The 23,655-nt window shown below is 43.0% G+C and overlaps 1 protein-coding gene and 1 long non-coding RNA gene across 2 annotated transcripts in view; one reads left to right on the forward strand and one right to left on the reverse strand.

The window, feature by feature from the left end:
* The window catches only part of Msrb2 (methionine sulfoxide reductase B2), a 21,626-nt gene extending 20,358 nt beyond the window's left edge, over window positions 1–1,268 (reverse strand). Inside the window, exon 1 of the mRNA XM_005082704.4 lies at window positions 1,113–1,268. Coding sequence (XP_005082761.1) covers window positions 1,113–1,209 — 97 coding nt within the window. The 5' untranslated portion in view covers window positions 1,210–1,268. The remainder of the gene's footprint in view (window positions 1–1,112) is intronic.
* Window positions 1–13,085, forward strand: part of LOC106022201 — a 13,541-nt gene extending 456 nt beyond the window's left edge. Inside the window, exons 2-4 of the long non-coding RNA XR_001197224.3 lie at window positions 8,516–8,660; window positions 10,632–10,794; window positions 10,907–13,085. This is a non-coding gene — a long non-coding RNA (uncharacterized LOC106022201). The remainder of the gene's footprint in view (window positions 1–8,515; window positions 8,661–10,631; window positions 10,795–10,906) is intronic.
* Window positions 13,086–23,655: the final 10,570 nt, after the last annotated feature.

Consider the following 23,655-nt stretch of genomic DNA (forward strand, 5'->3'; position numbering starts at 1 on the left):
CCTGAGAGTAATGCTGTTAAGAAGGTCTTTGCAATACAGCTTTGTTCTTTTGAATTATTTCCGTAGAATAAACTCGCTGGAGGGGCTGTCTGGTAAGTTACACAGCTATATACTGGTGTCTGGCCAAATTTAATATGGCTGAAGACTCTCAGCTCCCGGGGCTATTCAGCAGGCCTCTTCTGACAGCACCAGTTCCATGGGATTTCCACTAACGGTCGCTCAGCTGTAAGTACCAGCACAGCTCCAGTCCACTAGGCTTGCACAGGGTCTAACTGAGACACCAAAGGAATGAAGAAGCTCTAACTGTAAGTCGGTGTTGGATCAGTTAACAGTTTACAATCTAGGGCATATATTCATCGAACACTAAAATTTTAAAGTAGCAAGAGTCTACAAAGACCAAAAGAATTGGAAACGTCAGCACATAATATATGAAATTAGGTTGAAAAGGAGGGGTTGGAAAGGAGGTCAAGAGAGCAGCTACCCAGAGCCAAATCACAGGGGCATGAAATCGATGACTCCCACGCCTTTTCAGCTCACAAAGGAGGACCAAAAGCACTTTCCACCCCACTCCCTTTCCGTCTCTCAGCCACTAACAATGACTGTAGGAACACGAGACTAATCAGGACATGTCTCAGGTACTCGATCCACACAGACCAATGCAGTCTGGCAGTATGCACCCACGGGACAGCATTGGGCCAGTCGGCAGGCAGCTCACTCAGGTCGGGAGGCAGCTAGGGGGCAGTCCTCGGAAAGGGGATGTACGGGCAAAGGACTAATTTCGTCCTGCTCAGGAGTTAATGTCCTGTGCACGATGTTCAGCTGTTGACCACCACTGGGTCCCTGACTGGCTCCTGACACTGCACTAACTAAAATGTAACATATAAACGAATTGTGTGCAAGAGTGGGAGAGAATTCGTACCCTCCCGAGATTCTCTCCGGGATCAACGCTCCCCCAACACACCGAGTTTACCGACCACGGTGCTCGACAACTCGGGCTGCCAGGGGCAGCGGGTCACCGGGACCATGCTCTCAGCGCACCACGAGAGAGCGGCCCGAATCAGCCAGGGCAGTGGGCAGTGAAACCGAAAGCCACGAGGCGACTGAAGACCTACCTGAGTCCCCGCGTCCCGACCCCGCACAACCCCGAACTGGCCGCCCAGGCACCTCCAGCAAGGACAGGCCCCGCAGTGCTCGCAGTAGGCGCGCCATGACGCTGCCACCAACGGGTTCCCTCCCCACGCTACCTACCCCCACCCTCCGCCAGGTTCCTCCCCTCCGCCCAGGTCCCCTCTCCTCCTCCCCGCTCTCCCTTCTGGCTCGTTCTTCACCCCACCCCCACTGCCTAATTTATCCGCTTGCTCTTTGCACCCGCTAGCCCTTAACCTTCACTGCGTTTCCGGATCCGCATTCCCTCCTCCCGCAGGCACCTCCCTCCGGTTGGGGTCATTGCTAGCCTAAAACCTGTTGTGTTTCAGTTTGTTTACGTTTTGCAGAGTGTGTGCAAGCCGAGTCATACCAATTATAATTGCTTTTATCTGGCTTCCTTCACTCAACGTAATTATTTGGACGTGGCTACTTGGCCTTTTGTGTTACAATTGTGCCCAAATCATGTTTTGTTCTGAGTAGTATTCCATTGTACTAAATAAACTGTATTCAGCCAGTTACCTATTAGTTTAGGCTGTTTCCGGTTTCTTCACATCAAAAACAAAGCTGTCAGGAGAATTCCTGTGCATGTCTGTAGGTGGATGGAGGTGTCATCTTTTGTGTGGACACCTAGAAAGGGACCGATCAGGTTTCAAAGGCAGCGGCTGCTTCACCAGCAATGTATGAAAGTCCCTGTTCACTCCTCCCTTGCCCACAGTTGACTGTCCAGGCCTTTTCTTTGGCTGTTGTTTCGTTTTGTTTCTGAGAATCTTCCTGCTTCCGGACTGAGCCTATAGGAGTGCATCGCTATACAGTTAGATTGAAATTACAGTAATAGGTATCTCTTGTGCGGGTGTTATTTGTCAGTGTCTGACAATTAGCAGTACCCAACATTTTTCGTGTACTTACTTAAACTGTAGACCACGAAATTCCCTTGGAAAATTATATATACATCTTTATTTTTTTCCATTTATTGTTAGATTACTTGTTAGGATGTTTTCAAGGTTCTTTATATATTCTCTGGGCAGAAATTTTTATCAAATATTTTCCTTACAAATTTCCACTTTTCCTATCTGTGGATCCTATTTTCTATTTCCTAATTATATCTTGGGATGAGAAGCTTTTAATTTTGTTGAACTTCGTTTTATCATTTTATCGTTTGTGGGGACTTGGGGGTATCAGATTTAAGAAATGGTTGCTAGTCCAAGACCACAAATAGTTTCTGTGTTTTATTCCCCTAATTTTATAGTTTTGAGTTTTACGTTTTGGTCTATTACCCATCTGAGTTAGGCTGTTTTGTTTCAATAAGGCAACACATTTTGTTCTCCCCTGCCTGCCTTTGTCAAAATCAGGGTTTGGCTGCGGATACAGCTGAGTGCTAGACAAACTGTCCAGCCAGGTTGAGGCCTCAGGCTCTCTCACAACCACTGAGGAGAAAAATCAGGGGTTTGGTTTTTAATCAATGTAAGGGTCTGTTTCTGGACTTTCTGTCCTTCCCTATTAATCAGCATGCCGAAGTGTTTATATCAATACTGTACCATCTGTTATCACTGGCGGTGGAATCAGCTAGCATTGAGACGGCCACTCTGCCTGCCTTCGCACTCCCAGAAACCACAGAGGAAAGAAAGCCTTCTTCCCTCTTTCCCTCTCTCTGTTTCCTCTCTCCACTGCTTTGAGAAATTTCACCCCACCCCTGCACATGGCCTTTCTGCTCCCACCCCCAACCCCTCACCACCATTTGTCTAAATCCAACTCACCATCAAGAAAGACCGTGGGCTAATTTTACATTCCTGGCCATATGGCCTTAACCTGAACAAAACCCACTTGGCATTTTACCCTTGATTTTGTGTACTAGATGACTTAGACTCTTGGACGCCTGACCAACTGCCCCTTTTTCCCCCACCTTATTTACAAACAGATCTTTTAGTTTTGTTGAGAGTCTCAGTGTGCTCATGGTGGTCGCGTGGCATCAGTGCGCTCACTTCCTTGCTCGTGGTGATCCCGTTGGCATGTTTCTGGAAAACAATAGAAGCAAACATGACTGACTGGGAGGCTGCTAGGAGAGCTAGTGAGAGAGCAGCTGACTCTGCACTGGCTGTTTTTGCTTTTCCTTTTCTCTCTGCTTGGGAATTACTTGTTAATGGCCGGAACACTAAACATTTTTCTGATATGCACGACGCTAAATAGGAGGTGCGTGGGAGGTCTGGGTTCATGGACTATGGAGTTTTGTGTGAATTACAATTACCCACTGCATTCGAGGCAAGCCAATCCATGTTTTGTTTAAACTGTAATGGTTTCTGAGGACCACACAGGTACTCTGCTGGTAACCTGGGTGAGAATCTTCCATAAAGGCTAAGCTCTACAACATCAGCTCTCTGTACATCTCACACATTGCTCTGCAAATGATATCCACAAGGACAAAAAGTTAATGACAATTAAGTCCCTAAAAGAATAAGATGGAGTGTCCACCAAAATGATAACTAAACCTACAAAGGAAAAAGATGAACCGACTACCAAAGTGGGGTACCAGGTCAAAAGTCGATAGACTTTTCCCTACCTAAAACTATTTGTCAAGGAGTGATGAGACAGCTCCGCTCTGAGCCATTCTCCTCCTGAAAGAAGCAGTCTGCTCTCATCTGACCACAGTTCAATATCGACGGTCAGTTTGCTCCCACTGCAACCTAGAGATTTCCTAGAAACTAACCTCCTGGGGCAACTCTGGTGTCTGTGAAAGGTCTGAACAAGTGGCTTGGTAGAAAAGCATCGCACCGCCATTGGCTTCCGTTTTCAGCTATTTCCTTTTGCACAAGTCAGTCTTTGGACTTGGATTGGTCATCGGAAAATATGATACCAGTGAGGAAAGGAAATAGAGTTCAAATGATTTTAATCTCATTTCTACTGTTATACAGTTTTTGGTAACAAATGAAACAATGTTCTTTTCTGGTGAGGAAAGGGATGAAATGTTAAAGTCATGTTAAGGTATTTTGCATATACATATATCAGCCATATTTAACTGTCCAATAAAGTACAAAACTAGAAAATCAACAGGATAATAAAAGAGAGTCCTGCAGTACACATAACAAACAAACCTTTTGCCAATATGCTGGACTCTCATTGATCTTTAATGTTCATTTCTCTAATAATTAGCAGAATCAAGAGGGCTGGTTGTATCTTCTGGGTAGATGTTTTAATTTGTAAGGAGTTGGGTTCATCAATGGTTATCTTTGTAATCCATATGTTGTAGTGTCATATTTCATCTGTGTGTATACTGCATATCATTTTCCAACCTAATTTTCCTTCCTCTCCCCTGTCTATCACTTTCTCTTTTGGTTTTTTCTAACAGAGTCTCACTATGTATCCCTGACTAGCCTGGAACTCACTGTGTAGACAAGGCTGATCTCAAACTTGTAGTATCCTCATTTCTCTGACTCCCAGGTTCTGGGATTGTAAATATGAGCTGATATGTCCAGCTTTAGCCTAGGTTTCTTTGTGGTCGGGGAGGGGTATGCATGTTATTGCAGGTGTATGTACTTGTGAGACCCAGGGCCAACTGCAGGTGCTGCTTCTCAAGGGCTGTCTTCTTTGTGTTGTGAGACAAGGGCTCTCACTTGGATCTGGGACTTACTCCCTGGGCTAGGCTGGAGGTCGTCCTGTCTAGACCTCATTGCTGGGATTAGGAGCATGGGCCACAATACTCAGATTGTAACACGGGTGCTAGGGATCAAATTCAGGTCCGAACACATGTGCAGTGAGCTATCTCTCCAACCTCCAACTTACTTTTCTGTTTGTTTTGTTTGTAGGTTAGTTTTTCAAGACAGGTTTCTCTGTGTAGTCCTGGCTGTCCAGGAACTTACTCTGTAGACCAGGCTGGCATCGAACTCACAGAGATCTGCCTACCTCTGCCTCTGTGCTGGGATTAAAGATGTGCACCACCACTAGACTCCAACTTACTTTTCAAACTCGACATTTTATTTAAAAATTTTGTAACTATAGATTTTCAATTTAATGGGTCTTAATATAAAATATAATAATGGTTTTCTCTTATTTTGTAATCAGAAGTTAAAACTTTTATTGTTCACAAAATTGATTTTCATGTATAGAGTGAGATGGGAAATGATTTTGCCTTTTTCTATCTGGACACCATTTTTTAAGAGCCATTTACTACACAATCATTTATTAGCCATTCATTAAAATCTCTTCTGTTTTATTGCCTAATATTTATCACTGCCTTGATGCTACACTGTTTTAGTCCTACAGTTTTATTTTAACCCTTAGTATTTGATAAACATAATTCTCACTTTTGAAAAATTTATTAGTTCTTGATTTATCAAATTAAGTACAGTAATTTTCTATGCAAAATTTAATAGCATAAACTAACTATTGAGATACTATCTGAAATTGTACTGAATTTTGATATTAAGGGATAGATTATTGCTGTTGAAGATACTTTTTAGTCATCAAAATAATAAACAACTGTAGAATGGTATACTGTAGTTTCCCATTCACTTATGTGTTCTCTATATTCCAGCTATTAGTCAGAAAGAATTCAGAATTCTTTTGTTAGGTTTATCGGTTGAAGCTGTAAGTTGTGTTGCCATTGTGAGTTTATTTATGTGTTCCAATTTATTTTGTGTTGTTTATATGTAACTTAAACATACTGGTATTTTCTCCAGTAGTCTCACTAAAGTCCTTACATGCAATAGTTTGTCTTAAAACATTTCTTCAATTTTCTGTAAAAACTATCTTATCATCACATTACCTTATTTCTTTCCTCTCCACTGCCTTTAATTTCTTACTGTACTGGCTTGGATGCAACAAAAATTGACTAGAAATAGTGATAGCAGGCTCTCTTGCTTTTGAACCTGACAGGAGGATAATACTTTAGCTCTAGCCTGTGTTTTTCAATATTAGAAATAAAGCCCATACTAGGCAAGTACTGAGCTTTACTCTTAGCCTTCAGGGTTGGTGTTTGGTTGGTTGGTTGGTTTTGTTTCAGTTTAGTTTGATTTTGTGAGACAGAGTTTCTCTGTGTAGCCCTGGTTGTCCTGTAACTCACTCTGTAAAGCAAGCTGGCCTTGAACTCAGAGATCTCCCTGTCTTTGCCTCCCAAATACTGAGATTAAAGGTGTGCCTTTAATCCCAGCACTTTTTGTGAGTTCGAAGCCAGCCTGATCTACAGAGCTAGTTCCAGACAGCCAGAGCTATACAGAAAAACCCTGTCTCGAAAAACAAACAACAAACAGACAAAAAAAAAACTGATAGAAGAGATTTTGGATTTTGCTCTGGATGAGGACTGTCTTGGCTAGGGCCACTACTGCTGAGATGAAGCATTATGACCGAAAGCAACTTGAGGAGGAAAGGGTTTATTTCTCTCACAGCTCCGTATCACAGCTCATCACCAAAAACAGTGGAGGCAGGCACTCAAGCAAGGCAGGAACCTGGAGACAGGAACTGAAGCAGAAGACATGGAGGGGAGTAGCTTACTGCCTGTGGCTTGCTCAACCTTCTTTCTTATACAACTCAGGACCTCCAGCCCAGGGATGTCACCACTCACAATGGCTGGGTTCTTCCCCATCAATCACTAACTAAGAAAATGCCCTATAGCTGGAACTATACTATAGAGGTATTTTCTCAATCGAAGTTCCCTCCTTGCTTGTGTCAAATCTCGATTTTCTGGTAACGTTAAACTCCCATTCAATCTTGAGATCAATGTTTTTTGGGCATTATATATGGATTGGTTTTACACATTTTTAGATTTAGTTTGCTAATATCTTTTTTTGGGGGTGGGACTTTTTCCATTTATGCTCAAAACTGAGTTGAGCTGGAACTGTTCCTGTCTCATAATACCATTTCCTGGTTTTCACATCAACTTTATGTTAGTCTCATCAAATGTGCCTAGAAACCTAATGCATATTGTTCAGAATCAATGTGGTCATGTATCATAATTTGGCAATCTAATTGTTGTTTGAATGCATTGCAATTTATTTGCAAATTAAAAGTGCTTTTCATATAGGTTGTTGGTGATTTTAACTGTAAAGACACTAAAGAGTTAAGGAAACTAATTTTAAATAAACCATCATTTCTCACCAATTTGTCTGTCCTCCACCCTCCTGGCTTGACCTTCCCTCCCATCGTAGTGCTTTCCCAACTGAATTTTCATGGGTGGCACTTGCTTTTTGGTATAGCTTAGCTTTGCCTCCAGAGGACTGCCATCTTGGTGGCTCTGAAGGCTGGCTACATTTTAGTACAACATGACTCTTTCCAGGGTATACTGGCTTGACTATTGATCTCCTGGGTCTTATCATATCTACCCCCTGAACTCTGCTTCTTGGTTTGAACTATGAACTATGAAGCCATTCATTTGGCTTTTGCTTTCTGAAGTTAATCTAAATTTCTTTTTTTTCCTTTTATGTAGGTTGTAGTGCTATAGCCTAGGCAAACTTTGACTTAGATCTTCCTGCCTTAACCTATGGAGTGCTCTAGGGTTGTTGTTGTTGTTGTTTTCTTTATTCTTCAAGGAAGCCAGCATTCCAGAAAAGATCTACAAAGCTGACTCCCAACTCAGTAGTGTCCATATTCATCTCAGCCTTTCTGAAGTCTCACCAACCTTTCTGTCGGTGTTTGTAGTGCAGCTCCAAGCCTCTCTCAGTGGTTCTCTGTCTTTAACAGAACTTTCCAGGTGGCCTGGTAGATCTTCAGCACACAGGGAGGCCTAGTCTAATAGCATTTCATTTTCACCAGGTTAACTGAAATGTCTTTCAGAGAAAACATCATTTGCAGCTTGGAGTGCCTTCAGAAACTTCACAAGCATAGTGGAAATCTCTGAGCATATTTGCAGGGGTAGTGGGCCTTCTTTCTCCAGATGGCTCACCATGACAAGTTAATCCCACTTCGTGTTGCTGGTAATTGAATTCTCCCCTGAGAAGGAAAGTGCATGAGATCCATGAACATTTGATGTATGGATATTTCTAAACAGCCTGACTTGGAAAAGATTAAAACAGCCCTGTATTCCCAATCCCTGGACCACGTTACCAGCAGGACAAAGGTTTTAATCTGCTCCAGGTGGCTAAACTCAAAAAGGCTTATATTCCTCAGCATCTTCAATTAATGCTAAGTGCAATCAGAGTTGGCAGGGTTCGGAGGGCTCTGGCACATTCAAAGGACAGGCATAGAATCTCCCTGCCAAGTCCTGGAGTACTATCTTTGGAACTGCACTTTTCATAATCAAAAGCTACTGTGATTAATGAGCTACAGGCAATGGGGAATCCCCATGTCTTTAAAAATCAGACCCATGGTGGAAAACCTAAGAACAAATTATTATGTAGCCTTGGGTTTCTTGACCTCAAATGCTTTGTGCATCTCTTTCTTTGAGGGCCTCACCACATCATCAGCTACAGTCTGACTGCTCTGTGTTGCCTGTGAGAGGGAGCCCTGGGGTTGCTGCTGACCTGCATCAGTGGATGGATGTGTTTGTTTTACTGTTGCTGAGATGCGTTGGAAGCTGGCCACATTTAAAAGTAAGATACAGCTCTCAAAGGCTGGGCTCGGGAAATAATCACGTAACTGACTTCGCCATCGCCTGTTTCGTTGGCTGCTGGTCTGAGGCAATGGGAAGTGAGAAGGACAGTAGACATTGGGACACTGCCGCCACTCGGACACTGACTTTAGCAAGTCACAAAACTGTCATTTACACGCCAGGGGGTAAAATCAGAATTGAGACCTTTTTTTTTTCTGTCATCTGATTGTTATGGTCAGAATTCCACTGGAAAAGAAGAAAACTGGTATTGCAAAGAGATAGATGAGAGTTTGTCCTTTGAATTTAATGCCTCTTCAGAAATATTATCAAGAAATTCACTTCCAGGAACTATAATTTACTTACATTTTTGATGTAGGTATATTTTGGCTTTTGTGACTATCAAGAGGTCATTAGAGGACAAAAAAACTGGGTGCATTTGTTTTCAGTTAAGTCAAGGAGAATAAGTCCTGGATTTTTTTTTCTTTTCAATTTTACAAGTGTTTAAAGTTGGTATTTAAATTAGGTTTCGTTCGTCATTGTAAAATGGCACATTGACTTCATTGTGTGTTGTTTTAAAGGCTGAAGAAACAGAGTCAATTTTATTTTATCACACACATAACATAAAAGTCTTTGTAATTACTTTATTTTATGAGACTCCCTATCAGCTGGGCATATTGTAAATATCAGGTTCCACAGTTTATAGATGGAGAAAAACAGGCACATAGAGGCTGAGTTACACATGTTTTTGTCACAGCACCAGCAACAGAAACACACTTGAGACTGTATTCCTACAGAAAGTCTCCATCTCCACAGAGGAGACTCTGAGCCCACCAACTGTGTTCTGCGGGCAATGACTCTAACGCCGAGGCCCCAGACCTGGAGGAGGTGTCTGCACGGGCTCTCCAATCTGCTCCATGGGATACCACCATTCTCTTTGGAGCTACTGGTGACAAGTGTCTTGTTCTGTTGTGGAAAACATAGTAACTGAGTGTGTTCCACTTGGCACCCCCCCCAAATGGATAATTCCTAAAGGCTGTGAGGAAATGCTAGTACAAAATCCAGATGACCAGAATCTCTAACCTGGTGTCATAGTCCCACTGCTGTCTTCCGTGCGATTCTTCCGATGAGGTCCCATGAGCCTGCAGGACCCGTGACAGTTTCTCGGGCCTTCCATCTGCCACCCTTCAGATGGCTCTCCCACACTCATTGAGGAGTTTGCACCTGATTTTCAGCTGTGATTCTTGGGTGACCTTAGAGTTCATCTGCAGCCCCGTCTGGCCCCGCTGTTTAAACTGTTTTCCCCACCGGACAGGAGCCAAGGGCATCCACATTCAGAAGCCATGCTTAAGAGAGTATAATAGAAGCCATGCTTAAGAGAGTATAATAAATAAGTGACAAACCCAGAGCTTCCCATCTCAAGCAGTCAAAGTAAACTCCATCCATAGAATTGAACCACTTCAATGATTCGGGAAGGAACCGGTGCGTTTTATCTGTGAGGAAGAACCCCGTAGCCTCTTGATGAAACTGCTGGGTAAAAACATCCTAAAATTTTCTCTTGAGTACAAGATGGCAAATGAAAATTATTAGTAACCCATTCAGACTAATTTAATCTGTATACATTATCATATATATGACTGTTGTGTCTGTGTGGAGTTGTGGTTATGTGATTGAGTGGATTTAACAGTATTTGTTAGGACTTTTTCTGTAGGAAGCCAATCCCCTCAGGAACCATAATCTGTGGTTCAGAGGATTATTTTCTATTTCACTTCCATTTGTTCCATCTGGTTTTTGTTCCTCACTCTTTGTTTATTTATTTATCTATTTATTTGGAGTAAATTTTGGTGACTTTAGTATTCCATTTTCTCCCTCTATCCACTTTTTAAATCATGCCTCGATTTTCATTTTTAACGATTGCTTTAGTGATTGCCATCACTCCCATAACTTATCACAGTCTGTCACCGTCTCCCCACAGAGAATCCTCAGCTGGGCCCCTCTGCTGAGCAGACTCCTGTTGTGCTACTGTTGTTACACATCTTACCTCAGCACAGACTGCATCCTGGGAAGGCACAGTTGTGTTGGTGCCTCCAGCCATCAATTAGCCTGTAAAGACGTGTGATCAACAACAGCAAACACAGGTACACATGCTCAAGTCTGGAGAAATGTGTCATGTCTGGCTTGTTGCACTTAACATGATGATGTCCAGTTCTATCCGTTCCCCTGAAAATGTCATTCCATTCTTCTTTACAGGTGAAGAAAACTCCACTGTGTCTACCATCCCATTCCGGTCCATTCATCTGCTGCTGGGCATCTAGGACAGTTCCCATCTTTGATACTTTAACCTTCGTTTCCAATTACAGAACTCTAGGTCAACTTTCTTGCTCAGTAGCACTTAAACATATCCTTCCATTGATTTCTGGCTTGCCCTGTGTCTTATGACAAGTCAACAGTAATCATCACAGTAATGTTTGATTTTCAACATTTTAATCACAATGTGCCCTGACATGACTGTCATTATAACTTATGTTGCTTGAAATTTTCTACAATTCCTGAATCTATGGGTTGAAATGCTTCTACAATTTTGAAATTTTTAGTCATTACATTTTTCTATCTATTCCTCCTTGTCTGTGACTCAAATTATATTTGTTCATTCACTTTTCTAAGGTGACAGTGAAAGTATTTTTCCACCATCTTTTAGTCCATCCTCTGCCTCTTGCATATCTAACTCATCTTTGTAATGTCTTTATTAGGCTGACTCTGTGCTTGCTTGTATGCAAATCAGAACTCTGGCAACTTCAGAAAGGTTTTTATACAGCAGAAAGCCTGCAGATAGTAACATTTAACTCACGAGGAGGCAAAGAGGGGTTTGGAGCGTGTTATCATTTAGGTTTTAAAACCCAGCTAATATAGTTTGTATACAACATGCTCTTGTTTCTCCCGTCTCTGTGCTTTTGCCCCTGAGTACCTTGTCCCTCGTAGTTCAAGTGTTCTCAGAAGCCTGTCTCTTTCCCAGGCAAGACCAAGGAATTCTTACTTGAACTCTCTAGCTTCTGCAAAGCTTTGGACTCCTTCACTAAATCAGGGCATCCTCTTGTCAAATGCACACCAGGGTGGTTACAGTCAATAAAAACAACTTTAGGAATGACTCCAGTGAAACTCTACTCTCAACCATACCTGCACTACCACACCAGGAATCAGTCAACCCGTCATTCCACAGGCGCACAGAATGGCAACCTTTTAAGGACTCTGATAACACTCCCAGTCAAGAACTGATCGGCAAGACTCACCCTTCCAAGTCTGTACAAGTGCGATTGAACGACAGAGAAGAAAGTACTCCAACAGCCATCGAATTCAACCTCCTGGTTTGAGCTTTAGTCAAATGAAGGTTATAAAGGCTGATACTACCCCTACATTCCCCCACAGCCTCAGTACATAAGAGTCATACCCTTGTTCCCCCAGAGCATGTTCATAAGGCTTCACTAAGCAAGAAAGAGGCCCACCTCAGACTGTAGACATGACTCATTGGGTAAAGATACTAATGGTGCAAGGCTGAAGGTCTCAGTTCAATTTCACAAACTCATGTAAATCCCAGACAGAGTGACATGAGCCTATAATCCCAGCAGTCCTATGGGAGGCAGTGCCGATTGGAGGCAGACAGGAGAGTGAAAGCTCACAGGCCATCTAATGGGTAGTCATGGAGCAGCAGCAGAAACAAGACAGACCCCGCGTCTGCAAGGTAAAAAAAAGTTGTCTGCTGACCTCCTCTGCATGTGCTGGCTGGCATACAATGTGTGTGTGTGTGTGTGTGTGTGTGTGTGAGAGAGAGAGAGAGAGAGAGAGAGAGAGAGAGAGAGAGAGAGCTCTAACATCTGAGCTATCTCATTGGTCCTAATTGAAAGCATAAAGTTCTATAGTTATAACTAAGTAATAATTGAAAAAAGACCCACTTCCGGTTTCCTTGATTCATAAGAGCTGTCTCCATGTAAAAAGCCCTGTGAGCCACAGAGCACTATAGGAGAGCAGAAGAGAACGAGAAATGACTAACAGGATCTTATCTGTTTTGTCTCAATTATATCTATACATTGCACTTGTTAATGCGCAGTATATTGCTTTAAAAGCCTGTTTTAATTAAATATTCCTTTTATGTTATAATGGATGCATGAATTTTATTTAAAAGTATCCATTTCACTGTCGGTCTCAACAGCTGACTAAGCAGGGCATGGAGAACTGCCTTGATTACATTTTAGCTTCTTTTCCCTGCCTGGTCTTCTAGATGCCTGACTCACAGGCTGGAAAGCTGACTCTCACACACCATTTCTCTACAAGATGAGTTCATGTGGATCCTGCAATTATCAACTCAGCACACCACCCATTTTCTTGCATTTGTAAATAAGCAATCATCACTCGAATACAAATGTTTGCTACTTGATTCTTTATTATTCAGAACTTTATAGAACTTTATGCTTTCCATTAGTGAGGTGGCTGAGCATGGACAGTACTTGCCACACGAGTCTGATGACCTGAGTTCAATGCCTGGAGCTCATGTAAGGACAGAGAAAATTGATTCCTTGGGGTTCTCCTCTCATCTCCCCTCATGCACCATAACACACATGCCCCCCACACACCACACACACACACACACACACACACACACACACACACCATCATCATAATCACAAATTTTTAAAGAAAAAATATGGATTATTGTGGCCTCCTTCTGTAAATACCAACACTATAACTTCTAAGTTTTCAATGAGTTAAGATAATAAATATTAATAGATATTAAATTAATCTTGAAAGATCATAAAACAAGACTATGGCATGAATTCTGTCTTCATAGTGTATCTAACAAACTTAGGTAGTCAAAGTGTAACTCCACATGAACAAACTCTAAGTTGGGAAAATCAGATGGTCTCATACAAGTAAAATAATGAGCTTGAGGGAGGCATAAAAAGAGCTATATAAACTGTGAAGCTGGGAGGAAAACATTCAAAGATAGCAAGGAAGCAAACATTGAAGAGTGCAAGCAACCAGGGACAGGGGTTAGAGAAAGCAATAAATAAGAACAGGCATCTAACATTCCTGGAATTCTGGGCCCTCTCCTGACCCCTGGACATCCTAGATCTTATTTAAACTCCCAAGGATGCAGCAGGGGTTGAAATCTACCTTCAGTTGAAAACAGACATTAGTATCTGCAAAGAGATTGTATCTGGAGTATCTCCCACAGGGCCATTTCCTGAAAGTTGTTTGCTTGGTTTGGTGTTTTGGGAGGTGGCTGAATTTTTAAGAACAACAGCCTACTGAGAGGTCTCCTAGTCAATGGGGACAGGGCCTGAGATCCTGGCCTCTTCCTCTTTGGTTCTTTTGCAACCTGACCATGAAATGAATGTTTTTGCTATGTTCAATGCTTTTGTTATAACATAGGTCTCATCACATAGCAAAACCCCATAGGACCAATAAAGCATAGGCTGGGACCTTTGAAACCATGGATCAAAACAAATCTTTTCCCTTTATGAGCTGATTGTTTCAGGTATTTATTGTAGTGACAGAAAATCAGTAAGTACAGCACCCTTCTTTCATAGACAGAAGTTGACATTCAGAGAGCCAAACGACTTGTCTTGGATTCTGCAGTCAACTGTGTAAGGGCTCAAAATCTCATAACCAACATGCTCCACATCCTATATTCTTTGTTTATAACATGATGTTTTTACTAATTCCTTGAGAATGCTATACAATATATTTTAATCACATTCACTCCTATTCCTCCACCTAATTGCTCCCAGATCTACCATTCAACTCTCCAGTCTTCCCACGTTTGTCTCCTCTTTCTTTTGTTTTCTTTTCTTTTTAATAACCAACCAAATCTAACTTGTGCTGCTGAACTTGTGAACTCACAGCAGCTGCGGTGGCCTGCACAAAACCTATATAAGATCAAGCCAGTCACAATTCTAATATTGAGTGCTTACTCTCAGTAGACTGCTCGGTTTTTACTCAGAGTTCCTTAAATCCAGCCCACTCCAGGTCTTCACCTCAGCCCTACTCTCTGACCCATTTTATTCTGAGGCTTACTGGAAAGCTTCTTTACCAGGGAAACCATCTCCCTGGCCCTTCAGTACCTTTTGTGTTCAAGAATAAGAAGCCCGCAACTGTAAGAATACTGACGTGGTTCTATGTCAGCAGCATTATTGACTCCTACTGGGTAAGTACCAAGGAACTTTTTTCAACATATTTTACTTTAAGACAGAGTATCACTGTGTTTGTTGCACAAGCTGCTCTACCTGCCTCAGCCTTCCAAATAGCTATATTATTTTTGGTAGTTAGCACAAGTGCAAAATGCCACAATGACCGGAGTTTGTTAGGGCATCTCTTCAGGGAAAAATTCTGTGGTTTCCTTTCCTCACTAGACCTGTGTCATTGAGCAAACTAAATTAGTAAAACAATTCACCCCTACACAAGCCATTAATGAAGTGTCTCCATTATGCATGCATATTCATTAGGTTGCCCCTGAGGAATTCTCCATCAATCCTAACACACAAAGCCCTGACAAGTCAAGACAGATGAAGTTTCTCTTTGGTTCAGGAGGTGCTAGCTTCCTGTATTGTAACACATGATGTCTGAGGAGCTTTCCTTTGTAAGGCTGAGAGGTGCTGTGGCTCCCAGACAATGGGCGGCAAAGTCACAGAGCTCACATGACAACCAAGGGACATCTCATAGGGTACACAGAGCAGTGGTTCTCTTTCATCTTCCTGTAAACTTTCTGGGAACTCATCTTTCTGAAAGCTCTGCTAAAAAGAAAATAATTATCTAACCTTCATTTTGGTCCATATTCTAACAAGTTTGCAACATGAAGCATGTTCCAGAAAAATGAGACAATATTCAAGTTCATTTTCTGAAGACTTCCTAATCAGGTAGAATGTATGTAGAAAGGCCTTAGTAAACTCTGCCTTCCTTATCCACATGTTCACTAATTTATTCAGTTGTACAAAATAATGGGTTTTGTTATGTTTTTATGCATGCATATAATATATTTTGAACTTAATTTCCCCCTTTTCTCCAAGAAAATTGTATATAGAGATCGGATGTGCCTACAACAAGGCATGTGTATTATGTCTTTGTTAGAGGTTTAAAAAGCCAGACTAAAATGTGGTGAGAGAGCTGTCTAGAAAACTGGCTTGAATTCTCTAGAGTTAGAGATATTAAGCACATAGAGGCCATCATGTCCCTTTGGTCTAGTGTGTTCTCTAGAAGGAAGGTCCAGTGCAGTTCTCTGCTCAAGGGAGTTTTGAACAGCAGTAGTAACCTATGGGTAAGTAAAATACACCTCTGCCCCAACCAACTTCTGTGTGTTCTTTGAAGAGAAGGAAGGCATATCTTATTATTTCCATGGGTCCACATGGAGGAGTGTGGATCCTAGAGGACGCTAAGAGCTGTGAGGTTACCCATAGGCCACCAAGCAAATGAAATGTGTTGTTGTAAGAAAGTGCGGGCTCCTGGTGAGGCTATGAGGAGATGTGATTGTTCTAGGAGTGATCTCTGCTGACAGATTGGCATAAAGCTAAATACCATGCAGAGGGAAGATGCAGTCTACTACATCAAGTCTAAAACACCAGACTGGGTCACCAGTGCTAGAGCAAGCCAGAGTGCTTCCTGCTGAATTCTCTAGGCGAAGGTCAACTTGATCCCAATAATAGGTAGTCATCATATCTGTTCCCTTCCCATAGCTCTAACATAAGGCCAGAGGCTGTATACCTTATAAAGAAGAGTATTACATAATTCACAGTTTGGAAAGTGCACAGGACCCCCTCCAACCGTCAAGTCCTGGCTTCACTATGGGACAGTGTGTGATAAAGAGACATCTTCCTTTAGATTTAGGGAACCGGATAGAGAGATAGGAAGCAGGAAAGTGGGAGGGAGACATCTTTGATTTTCATAACAACCTCAGGAGACCTAATCCCTTCTGAGGACAGTATTCCCAATGACCATACCACCTCTCACATCTTAGGTCCCCCACAGTTCAGTCTACAGCCCTCGGAGGACAAAATACATCCAAACCAGAGCAATAGTATTAACACAGCACAGGACTGCTTCTTCTCTGTTCTTCCCTCCCTCTCTTCTGGGCTATGAGTTGGGGCACTGTCTATATGTCAACCTTATAACCAAATCCAGCATGCTAGGGTGAAAGAAAGAATGAAAAGTAAAAACTCACTCTGACCCACATCCCACAAACCATGCCCCTTCTCCAGGCCTCCCATGTATTCGGGAGAGGAGCTTGGCATTTTTGCAGAAGACTGGAGGTGACTGGAAATGGTAGCTTCTGACTGAGATATCACTAGGAGAGGCACAATACTCCCTTTGGCTTCACACCCCCTAGAAGGTGCACTTACAGGAAGAGTAATTCTTAAATGTCTGGGAATTCCAACAACTGGTGAAAGATTGTCATCTGAGGAAGCAGGCTTCCTCCCCAAATTTGGGGTTTTAAGAAGCAAATTAGGACTGAAGATGCGGCATTGAGTGTTTCCAGGTTCTTGGCAACAGAGCTTTTAACTACAAAATAATTTGATAAGAGTTTTTAACAGGCACAAGAGATTAACCTACAGCCAAATTTGACTATGTTCACCCTACTGTCTAAAAAAGATAAAAAAAAAAAGGCAAAACAATCACTAAGAGTCATGGGATGTCTCCTGGCTTGTCATTGCCATTGACAATGACAAAGAATGGCTGACCAGGCGTGGATTAAGAGTGAGCACTTTTGCTGAGAAGGACCAACCTACAAACTGCTCTGGCTTAGTGCTGACAGTTGAGGGCATTTTCCTGAAAGAAAGGACACATAAAGGATCACCTGGGCACATGCGCAGAATGACCCATTAGCTCATTTGTCTCTCCAATCTGCAGATCTGGAGGGCTGGAGGGCAGTGAGAACACTTTTGATACAGACAGAGGCAGAATGTGCTCTACTCCAATTTTAGAATCTGTGCTAAAATGGGCAATTTAGAATAATAAAGCTATCATGTGCTTCTCGGTCTCTCTCCTGGCTTTTGAATTGTTGCATTTAGATCTTAACTCTTCGCTGCTGATGCTATGTCTCGAATATCTTACAGATCTGCTGACTTTGAATATATTCAGTTTACAGAGTGAGAGGGAATAATAGCGGAGTGTCCTTTCATGTGGCTGAACTGTCGTCGGTGTGGTAGCAGCTGCTGTGGGAAGGTGATCCATTTTGCCATTTAGTGTTTGCCTCGTTTGTGCTGATAATCTCTCCAGAATATTAAGAGGCTCAAATGGACGTTCCACTGGCTAACAACGAAGAGATGACAGGCACTCTCAACCTGCACATTTCCTTCATTATAAGGCCAGAGACAGCTTTACAGGACGGAGCAGCCCTTGCAACATCTGGCCCACAGACACTGGGGAAGAAAGAGCCAGACTACGTGGGAGATGTGTAGAGATGCTAGGTCAACGGCTGGCAAAGCAGTGTCCCTGCCACCTAGGCACCTGCTACCAGCACAGAATCTTGGGTCTCACCCCACACCTACTTGGGAACAGGACCCAGTTATCACCAGAATCCAGATGGTTCTCATGGCCAGTGGAACTGGGAACTGTTACCCAAGAGCAGTTGTCTAGATTATAGTCATCATAGGAAAGAGCTTGCAGACTTCAGCATGGTGTATTACAGGATATCTAGATTAAGCTAGTGCAAGGTACAATTGCTGGATGGGACACTGGGGATCACTCTTGTTATTTTCAGATCATGTATACACACACACAAGGTATGTATGTGTACAATTAAATATATGTATACATTTAATAACTGTATTCAAAGGAAAAACAATTCAACCGAAATTGAAGAAAAGAAATAAATGATTTACTGAAAAAAAATCAAATGTCTAATACATGTAAGAACTAACAGCCGCACGAGACCTAGAAGATGTTCACTAAACAACCTGTTTTTCTCTAACTGGATCAGGATAAATTAATATACATAGTATGCGCTTTGTCTCAGATATCATAGAGATTCTGTTGACTGAATATATTCAGTTTACAGAGTAAGAGGGGAAAAATAGAGCTGAGCATTCTTTAATGTGTCTGCTCTTAACTCACCGGGTAAAAAAATGGATGCTTATGATGTTGGAGTAACTCTATTTTGAGGAATGAACTTATGGTATATTTTTTTCCTTTACAAATCAAAAACATACCTACATCTATAAACATAAATGGTCTCATATTTATAATTTGTGTATACTTACATTTGGTACAGCAATTAAAATTCTGTTTAATTATGCTTTTGTAGTAACATCTTGGCAACAGGTTAAATTGTATGGGCTGTAAGAGAAGGGTTACTCATACCTAGTCAAGGTACTGAGAAGTGACTGGTAAAGCACTCAGCCCCAAATGGGACGCCTAGAGGATCCAAATCCCCCAAGGCTCTGAGAGCCCATGGAAGAGGCGGGCACAAAGGAGTGTAAGGGCCTGAAGAAGGAACAGAATATCACAGGACACCTCTGGGCATGATTTGGCCATTACGCTCCTGAGTTCAAAGCAGCTGCAATTCTGTGTACAAGACTGAGCCCATCAACATCCTGTCGTGGAAGCAGGAGAAGCTCACAAGGCTCCTCTCCTCCCGGACTATCTACAGACAGCTGACAGTTTCTAGGCAAAGGAGACACATCTCCTTAGTGACGTAAGGTGCCCATGCCCCTATAAATGACCTTTCACTCACATTCCTGTGAACAACCATAGTGAAACTCACTAGCCGCCCCCTACACACACACACACACACACACACCAATATAATAGAAGAGGTCTAATTGGGGAGGGGGTCATTAGGAGTGTGAGAAGGACAAGAAGGGGTAATGGGGGTGAATATGATCAATTTGAATTATATTCACATATGAAGATGCCACAATGAAGCCCATTATTAAACATAGTTGATACATGCTAATAAATACTTTTTTCTTCTGTTAACTAATTAAAACTTTTAAAAAAGAGAAACGTTATATAAAAATATGGTTTGTTTTGCACAGTTGAAAATGGTGTCAGACATACATGTCCTGATATGAAAAGCTCTCTAAAACATAAAAATAAATGAAAGAGAAATTTGCTACAAACATATAAATTTTTTTCTCATTTATGTAAGACAAAAAATATGTCTGCATACTTTATTATGACACAATACAATCTTTCATATAATATGTGCTTGGTGAAAACTAGCAAATTGGTAAATTTTACTATTTCACAACTTTAGCAATCCTTTAACTTTTTTGTCCAGTGCTAGGGATAAGTCATGTGGCTCTGGGCTTTTAGAGACAAGATGTGTGTGGTACCCAAGTGGGAATCCAGGGCCCCGCACGCGCTAGGCAGTGTTCTGCCACAGAAGTGCACCCTTGGGAGGTCACAGGGCTTTTTGGTTTTTGTTTTTGTTTTTCTTTTTTTTCTTTTCTTTTCTTCTCTCTCTCTCTCTCTCTCTCTCTCTCTCTCTCTCTCTCTCTCTTTGCAGTGACTTGTTTGGGGGACACACCTCATTGGCCATAGTGAATGATCTCAGCAATTACTTGATGAATTACAATTATATATTGGTGCCAATGAATTGAGCAGTTGGTGGCCAATTTTCCAGAGAGATGCCCGGTTCAGGGCTCTCTCCACAGCTCAGTGCCACCATGACAAAAGGGCACACTGGAGACAAACAAGTAGACATCGAAAGCCCCCTTGTTCTTACCCAGACAGAAGCATCGGTGCTTTCGATGCCCAGCTTGTCCCTGCTTTCAGCCTCTGGGCCCCCACGTTTTCAGGACATGCCCATGTCTGAGTTTCACAGTGGTCCCCGTAAAATTGTGGCAGGAGTCTTGAGGCTAAATGTGTGATTAAAAGTTAAATGCTGGTGTCAGCATCCTTAATTGGTTGTTCTGGGCTTTAACCTAAAGGATTAGCTTTTCTTAGCCTGGGGTGTACTGGGAAAGGCTTCTCCCTGTCTTTGTACTTTCTTCTGTTAATGAGACATACAACTCCTAAGAGAAATTTTGATGCCCAGATGCTGCAGCCCCTGATCACTTGACCAGGACTCTGCAGTCTCCACCAACCTCAACATGATGCCCTTCCTGGAGACATGCCACAACTCCCCTTAGTCTCTGCTGGGTCTGGAAAACCCAAAACTCAGATCAAACCAATCTGAGAAGTTAAGAATCAGTATATTGGTGGTGCACGCCTTTAATTCCAGCACTCGAGAGGCAGAGGCAGGTGGATCTCTGTGAGTTCAAGGCCAACCTGGTCTACAGAGCAAATTCCAGGACAGGCTCCAAAACAATACAGAGAAACCCTGTCTCAAAAGAAGAAGAAGAAGAAGAAGGAGGAGGAGGAGGAGGAGGAGGAGGAGGAGGAGGAGGAGAAGGAGGAGAAGGAGAAGAGGAGGAGGAAGATGAGGAAGAGGAGGAAGAAGAGGAAGAAGAATCAGTATGGATCAAATAAGACCATGGCATACCTACTGCCTACATGAACCTATTAAAAGCAAAGTGGTAACATTTTTATGACCTGCCGTTCATCAGAAACCCTAAGTCCCTGCTATTGTTACCTAAAAGTGTCTAAGTGGAAATACTATTCCTGCCTAATCCTGAACTTGAGCCTAGGCCCAGTCAAAACAAGCCAACAGTTATTACCGGGGCTGTTGTACTAGCCCACGGATGGGCTCGCATCATTAAATCTGCTCTCACAGAGCTGCATGAGTTATTGACGCCAGGGCATGCTGTTTTAACCCAGCACAAGTTTTTGTGACGTCGTGATGCTGTTTTCCAGAGTTCTAGGTCACAGCAACCTGATTTTCGAAGTCACAAGTTAAAGCATGTGTTCATCCTGGGCTCACTGTACGGAACAGGTTTCTCTGGAACAACCTGCCATTTGGAGAGAATAAGGCAGGCAGGGCTTTGTGGCATGTGTTTGAGATCTCACTAACCAAAGGTGGTGGCAGGATTGTGAGTTTGCGGCCAGCCTGGGCTGTAGTAAGAAGATGGGGGAAAGAGGGAGAGAGGGGGAGGAAAGGAAGGGAGGAAGGGAGGAGGCGAAGAGAGGGAGGAGGAGGAGGAGGAGGAGGAGGAGGAGGAGGAGGAGGAGGAGGAGGAGGAGGAGGAGGAGGAGGAGGGAGAGAGCTGTGCAGTAATCATAGGAGCCAGGATCTGCCTCTGCTCGCTCCCGGACCTCCTGAGACAGCCGAGCAGTCTGGCCAGGTGGGACTCTTTAAGGGTAGAGACTGTTGTGCTCAGGATAGAGAAATTGCTCGTAAATGCTCTGTGCTGACCTGCGCTCAAGTGTGAAGTGGCTCAAGTGTGTAAGGGCCCCGGAGATGCCAAGCCTCACCTAGGCAGGACGCACTTCTCTCCTGTGCTTCCCCCACCCACCGCTAAGCCACATCTGTTGCACCCTGCTTTTGTTGCCTTGGTTTTGTGTGTGGGGAATCTTCCCGGGCCGCGTGAACATCGCTGTGAAGCGCCTGGTCTCTGTGTTTAACGACTTCCTTTTTCATCGCCATCCTTCTAATAAAAACTGTTCGAAGAAGGAGAGCTTGAAGGCTTCTGTGGTTTGGGGCAGGTTGTCATCTAAGTCGGCTTCCCTTCTGGACAAAGCAGCCATTGTCTGCGGGTGTTGGCGCGACAGAGGAACCACAAGAGGGCGCCCAAAGCCTCGGAATAAATAGTTCACCCGCGCTAGCTGCAAAGGCGTTGGAACTGCCAGCCTTTACTGAAGGACTCTTAACTCCACCAGACATGTGAATGTTCTAGAAGCCCTTCGGGGACGTTTTCATGGTTGCATAAAGAAGAACACGGCAGGTGCACAAAAGAGAGATGGAGGAGGAGTGTTGAGAAGAAGGAAGTGATTGACAGGGGAGACGGGGTAAGACAGAAGAGAGACCAAAGGCACAGGAGAAAGAAGAGGCAGGAGTGGGTGGGAGGGGCGGGTGTAGAGAAGACAGGAAAAGGAATGTTGCTTTTTATAGGGCCGAGAGACAAGGAAGTCTGGTATTTCTGTGGACCAGATGGTGTGGCAGGGGAAGGGACCAGGCTGTGGCTGCTCAGGGGGAAGCTGGATGTCTCCCAGGTCTATGAAGTCTAAAGCATGGCATGAGCATGGCTGAATCTCTCCAGAGCTTTCCCAGCCTGTGCGACAGCCTGCATGCTCACACGTTCCCTGTTGTTGCTTTAAAGTCACAACTTGCCTTGACCACATGCATCCTCCTGTCAAACAAGGACTCATTTTGAAGTCAGGGTCTCCCCAGGCCTCGGCCACGAGGCAACAGAGGTGGCCATGGTGATAGCAGCTTCCAGCGGCTTTAGAATCAGATTTTATTACTGATCACTTTAAGCCTGGAGAAAATGGAAAAGGAAGTAAGATAGTGGGGTGGATTTTTGTTTGTTTGTTTGTCTGTATTGTTTTGTTTGTGTATGTCTGTGTGTGTGTGTGTGTGTGTGTTTTGATGTTATTTTGTTTCTTTCCACTTAAAAAAGTGTCAGCCTAACAAGAGGGAATAATGTTTTTCAACCTCGTCCTGTATTTTGGGTAGAGCTGTTAGCTCTAAAATCAAGTGGCAAGGAGAAATGCTGAAGTTATCTCTGTCACAGAGATAAAGTGACTCGCCCAAAGTCCCACCAGCGAGAGGCAAAAGTCAACTTCTGTGCCTACGTCTTGGGACTGCAGAGTGTGTAGCTTTACGAACGTTCACGTCCTTTCAGTGACAGACTTGGAGCCCGGGTTTAGGTTCTGTTTCCAAACCCTCTGTGTCTTCTATGCATGTCATTTTTTAACTATTTTGACATTAGAACCCCCTTCATACTCTAAATGTGTGTGTGTGTGTGTGTGTACACACTCGTGCACTTGTGCTTGTTAACTGAATTTCTACAAAGCTGATAAACTGATTACAGAGGATTTGAGTGATCATGGAGAGCTTGGAATGTTACAGGTCTGGAGCCAAAGGATCTTGGGCTCTTTTGATGCTCTGCTTAGTCATTTATTGCCTAACT

Source organism: Mesocricetus auratus, unplaced genomic scaffold (assembly GCF_017639785.1).
Source record: "Mesocricetus auratus isolate SY011 unplaced genomic scaffold, BCM_Maur_2.0 Super-Scaffold_100013, whole genome shotgun sequence".
NCBI classification, from domain to species: Eukaryota; Metazoa; Chordata; class Mammalia; order Rodentia; family Cricetidae; genus Mesocricetus; species Mesocricetus auratus.